The sequence below is a fragment of the Sinocyclocheilus anshuiensis genome, unplaced genomic scaffold (assembly GCF_001515605.1).
Source record: "Sinocyclocheilus anshuiensis isolate Anshui unplaced genomic scaffold, SAMN03320099.WGS_v1.1 scaffold1849, whole genome shotgun sequence".
Lineage (NCBI taxonomy): Eukaryota > Metazoa > Chordata > Actinopteri > Cypriniformes > Cyprinidae > Sinocyclocheilus > Sinocyclocheilus anshuiensis.
Window position 1 is genome coordinate 63,813 of NW_015541038.1, and position 6,267 is coordinate 70,079.

A 6,267-nucleotide genomic window follows, 5' to 3' on the forward strand; every position below is an offset into this window, starting at 1 on the left:
AGCTGCACTAGAGAAGGCAACGAGTGTTATCACTATTTTTATTACAAATATACTAATTTGCTCATCTCAAACAAGCCTATTATCTGACTGAATCTCTGACTGATTCGCTGACTGAATCTCTGAGTGAATCTCTGACTGATTCTCTGAATGATTCTCTGACTGAATCTCTGAATGATTCTCTGACTGATTCTCTGACTGAATCTCTGAATAATTCTCTGACTGTGAATCTCGGACTGAATCTCTGAATAATTCTCTGACTGAATCTCTGACTGATTCTCTGAATGATTATCTGACTGAATCTCTGACTGATTCTCTGACTGAATCTCTGAATGATTATCTGACTGATTCTCTGACTGATTCTCTGACTGAATCTCTGAATGATTATCTGACTGATTCTCTGACTGAATCTCTGACTGATTCTCTGACTGAATCTCTGAATGATTATCTGACTGATTCTCTGACTGAATCTCTGAATGATTCTCTGACTGAATCTCTGAATGACACTTTTCTAACCGGCATGCATCTCGCGGTGATCGGTTCTGCGCAGATTTTGCTCATCTCAAACAAGCCTACTATGTCAGAGACACGCTAGCTTTCCCAAGGCCCACACACTGGCCCAGCTAACCAATCACAACACACGCTGGCCCAGCTAACCAATCACAACACACACTGGCCCAGCTAACCAATCTCAGCACATTTCGTATTTCAGAAGGCGGGCCTTCATCTGATACAGGAACTATTCGAGCCGTTCATGCCAGACTGGGTAGAGAGGTGTTGTAATGTAAAATATGTGAAAAATAATGTGTTTTTTGAACAATCTAGTATGAGAGCCTGTTATAGTACACCCCAAACAAAATCAAGACTTTGTAAAAGAGCATAATAGGGCCACTTTAAAGAGGCTGAAGCAGCGCTTGGTCTCATCTCAGACTCGCTGACGTCTCACACCGTGACCTTTGACCCGTCTCACGTGACCCCTGCCCTTTCCCTGGAGCCCACACGTATGTTTGTGTTTTTCTGTGGGCTGTGATTTATACTGATGCGCGTCCCATTCCTCAGGCCTGTCAGAGCTCATCTCGCGCTCGGGCTTGTTTTGACCAATCACAGCGCAGGCAGCTCTGGCCACGCCCTCATGAGCCGCGTGTAAACACAGGTCGTGCAGGAGCTCATGATCACAGTCTGCACTCATGCGCTTCATCGCTGCTTCAATCTGCTGTAAACAATGCCTTCAGGTCTTTGATGCTGGGAATGCACAACATGGTTTTCCCAGCATTCCTGCGGCGTGTGCTAGTTCAGTCTAATGTTAGCTGTAATGTTCACAGCTCTGAATCTATATAGAAAATTGTGTTTATTTATTTTTTTGCACAGTTCTGTTGCTAATCATGAATGCTACAACATCTGCTACAATACAACATCTGCATCAATGCTACAATATATATATTTATATATTTATGCTTTGCTAAAGATTTACATGCAAATAGACTTGCAAAGAGGCAGAACATTTCTGGTAAATTTCCAGAAACTTTTTAGGAAACTTTCAGAAAAGTTTCCAGAAATTTCCCCAAGATTTCTCTGCCGCTTTCCAACCCTAACTGCGAGTAAGCAACTTTAAACATTCATATATGTATAATTTTTTTATTTTTTATTGCGCAATTCCATTGCTAACTTTTTAATTGCAAATTAGCAACTTTAAATGCTATAAAACATTAATATGTGTGAGTGTGTGTATATAAATAATTTTTTGCATGATTTCATTGCTAATCATTTAACTGCAAATTAGCAATTTTAAATGCTTCAAAACAATCCCATAATTTTATTTATTATTTTTGCGCAGTTTCGTTACTAATTGTTTAATTGCAAATTAGCAACCTTACACACACGTGTATATATATATATACTGTATATATACATATGTGCATGTGTGCAATTTTATGTTTGTTTGTTTTTTTTGCACTAAGCATTTTGTTGCTAACCATTTAATTGCGAATTAGCACCTTTGAATGCTAAAAACATGTATTTATTTTTGATCGTGACAGCTGCTGCTCAAATGAAGCGTGTTGATTCCCTGCACGCAGACGGTTGTTAGTGATCTCTCTGGCGCAGCATGAATCATGATTGTGGGCGCTTACAGATTACACTGTAAGCGCGGCTGTTGTATAAGGCAGTGACTCAGCAGCGCTGGGATTATGAGCACTTCCTAATAATAACCTGAATGGCTCTGTGAGCGGCTCAGAGACGGTGATGAGATGCAGGCCTCAGGACACACGGCGAACCCAACACTGCTGCAGCGCTTGTTTTCCTCCAGCACAGCACACTCTCTTACTGCAGTGATGCATTCAATATCCCTGATATATATATATATAGATATGGTGCAGTGTTATACTATACTATTATAGTTTTTATTTATATTTTGAGTTTTTGATTTATTTTCCAGATTTCCTTTCGATTTTAGTTATTTTTAATTTTTTAGTAATTTTGTTGTGTTTTGTAATTTTTGTCTGTGTAGTTTTTATTATTATTTTTACATTTCAGTTTCAGTTACTTTATTTCATGTTAAACTAAATAAAAATAGAATTGTTGACTTTTTAATATTTTTTAATATTAGTTTTATATAAGTTTTTTTATATTTTATTTTATTTTAGTTAAAGTTTATTTTATTTCAAGTAAAGATTTTTTTTAATAGTTTTAGTAAAGTATAATAACCCTGATTTGGCGATTTTAACTTAAGCAAAAACAAAATTTGGGTGATTAATGTGCTGTTTATTTGTTCATTAAGTTTAATAAAGATAGTTCCATTATTTTTTTAATGATTTAAACTTCAATATCAAAAACAGGTTAGTAATTCTGTGAATCAATTCAAAGCTGTAATACAGCGATTCGTTTGCGTTATAACTTTAAAATGTTTATTGAAGTCTGTGTGACATTTTTATTAATTACTATGTTTTAGTTTTTTCCTTTTTTTTTTTTTTGGGACCAGATCGGTGGGCTTTCAGTTTTATTGGAAAATCTACTAAATAAAATATAAGAAAAGTGTTTTGGTAAAAATATAAATAGCTACATTTTCCCATAAAATATGTTCAGACATGATTCTTCCTTTCATTAATTTAATGAAAAACTGTGAAACTTGCCTTGATTATTTAAAAACCACATTTTTTCCAATTTGTTTTACTTCTTTCTTTAATGATTTTGAATCTTTTAAAATGACTATTTGGTTGAAATGCAGTGGGAAAAAATTACACTTTAAGCCTATTTCCAGAGAAAATAAAAAAAATATTCTAATTTATATTAAATCTACTAAATAAAATATGAAAATAAAAAAGTTAATTAAATATAAAACAATACATAAATGTAAAAATGTTTTGGTATAAATATAAATGGGTAAATATTGCTGTTCCATGCTATATAAGTACATATGAATATAAATGTTCAAATGTGATTCTTCCTTTCATACATTTAATGAAAAACATTGTAATAACTTGCCATGATTATTTAAAACTAAATTTTTACTGTATTTTGCTTCTTCCTTTAATGATTTTTACAATCACTGTTTGGTTGAAATAGAGTAAACAATGTACGCTTTTAAGCCGATTTTCATTTCAAAATACATAAATATCCAGATTTATATCAAATATCCTCAAAAGGCTGAAAAATATTGCAATTTTACGTTGTGTTTTCAAGCCCAGTCCGAGCTAAAAAGTGCTGAAATTTGTACTGGTGACTGATGTATGTTAAACTTCAGTGTCCTTGTTTCTCTCTGTGTCTCAGGTCAGCTCAGCTGCATCTCGCTCCCGCGTCACGAGGAGGACTATCTGCAGAATGTGGTCGGTAGCGCCCCCTACATCCTCATCCTGGGCCAGGACTGTTCGGCCCGATACCAGCTGCTCAACTGCCTGCTGGGAGAGAGGCTCCTCCCCCTGGGCTCGGAAGTGGGCGGGGCCTGCGGGCCGGAGGGCGGGGCCTGCAGGAGGAGGAAGCTGTGCTTCACGCACGGCCGTCAGACGCGCTTGAGCCTGGCGCTGCCGGGGCAGTATGAGCTGGTGCATCAGCTGGCGGCTCACTGCGGACGCTGGGACACGGTGCCATGCGAGGATCTGGAGATCCAGGAGTGCGAGGACCCCGCGCAGCGATTGGCCGAGCTGGAGATCACGCTCCATCTCGCCCTGCTGCAGGTCAGGGGTGGCGGGGCTCGCATCGTTTCTCTCAAAAACAAAAACAAATGGGATTTGATTCTGTGAGATGAGTTTGTTTTTGCAGGAACATCAATCGGTTTCTCTTCTCTCCTTTCCTGGTGTTTATGTAACCCTGCTCTGTGGGTCTGGTGCACTTCACATGACCACCAGTGAAAAAAAGGGCACTGGTTGCTGCTATGATGATGTGTGCGTCTCCATGGCGACGGGAAAACTGTATCCCGGGAGCCTCCTATAAATACTTGGATTCAGTCACGGCTGGATTCCTTTCTTTCATTAGTTTGTTTGTTTTTATGACTGAAAAGAGTTTGAATTGGGCTCAGTGTTTGGACCGGTTCAGATCTCTTAGATCAGACTCAAATTAGACTCTGATTCTGATTAGTCTAATCAAACTCTAAACAAACGCTTTCAAACTCTGGTCAGTTTTAGTTCAGTGTCATAATAGACTCAGATCAGATCTATTTTAAATTTGGATGAGACTACAAATAAGTCAAACCAAGCTCTTGAATCGGTTTCAAATCTGAATCAGATCAGTCACAAATCAGACTCAGCCGTGGATCAGATTGGATCAGATTCTGATCAGCCTAAAGCACTCAGTCTGCTATCAAAATCAAATCGGAGTCAAATCAGTTTTGCGTCAGACTTATTAGGTCTTGGATCAGATGCAAATCAGGCTTCAGTTTGTCTAAGATTAGTGTCAAATCAGACTTAGATCAGTGTGAGATCAGACTCTCCGACTCAGATTGGTTTCAGATCTATCTTGTTTTAATTTGTCTTGAATCAGACTAGGCCTTGGATAGAACTCAAATCAGAGTCAAATCAGTTTCTCGTCAGACTCATTAAAGTCTTAGATAGGTTGCAAATCAGACAGTTTTAGATCTGTTACAAATCAGACTCCCGTTAGTCTAAAAACACTCAGATCAGTCTGGTATCAAACTTTCAAATGTCAAATCATAGATTAAACTCTGATCCTGCTCAGATTAGTTTCAGATCTATCTTGAATCAGGCTCTGATGCAGGTCAGACATCGGTCAAGTCAAATCAGTTCCAAATCAGACTCCATCAGGTCTAAAACACTTTAGTCTGATATCACACTCTGATCAGTTACAGATCAGTCAAATCAGACTCAGATCAGTGGGAGATCAGACTCAAATTGGTTTCAGATCAGTCTTGAATCAGACTCAACCTCAAATGGGCCTTAAATCAGAGTCGGACCAGTTTTGCGTCAGACTCATTAAGGTCTGGATTTGGTTGCAAATCAGACTCGGATCACTTTAGTCAAAGTCAGATCAGCTTCAAATCAGACTCAGATCACTTTAGACTAAATCAGATCAGCCTCAAATCAGACTCGGATCACTTTAGACTAAGTCAGATCAGCCTCAAAGCAGACTCCGATCACTTTAGTCTAAGTCAGATCAGACTCGGATCACTTTAGTCTAAATCAGATCAGACTCAGATCACTTTAGTCTAAGTCAGATCAGCCTCAAATCAGACTCAGATCACTTTAGTCTAAGTCAGATCAGCCTCAAATCAGACTCGGATCACTTTAGTCTAAGTCAGATCAGCCTCAAATCAGACTCGGGTCACTTTAGTCTAAGTCAAATCAGACTCAGATCACTTTAGACTAAATCAAATCAGCCTCAAATCAGACTCAGACCACTTTAGTCTAAGTCAGATCAGCTTCAAATCAGACTCAGATCACTTTAGACTAAATCAAATCAGCCTCAAATCAGACTCAGACCACTTTAGTCTAAGTCAGATCAGCTTCAAATCAGACTCAGATCACTTTAGACTAAATCAAATCAGCCTCAAATCAGACTCAGACCACTTTAGTCTAAGTCAGATCAGCTTCAAATCAGACTCAGATCACTTTAGACTAAATCAAATCAGCCTCAAATCAGACTCAGACCACTTTAGTCTAAGTCAGATCAGCTTCAAATCAGACTCAGATCACTTTAGACTAAATCAAATCAGCCTCAAATCAGACTCAGACCACTTTAGTCTAAGTCAGATCAGCTTCAAATCAGACTCTGACACTTTAGTCTAAGTCAGATCAGCCTCAAATCAGGCTCGGATCACTTTAG

General features: G+C 38.2%; 1 protein-coding gene across 1 annotated transcript in view; it reads left to right on the top strand.

Moving 5' to 3' along the window:
• LOC107690561 (dual serine/threonine and tyrosine protein kinase) overlaps nucleotides 1-6,267 on the top strand; it is a 26,297-nt gene that overhangs the window by 3,245 nt on the left and 16,785 nt on the right. The window contains exon 2 of the mRNA XM_016488930.1: nucleotides 3,763-4,166. Within this exon, the coding sequence (XP_016344416.1) occupies nucleotides 3,763-4,166 (404 nt within the window). The remainder of the gene's footprint in view (nucleotides 1-3,762; nucleotides 4,167-6,267) is intronic.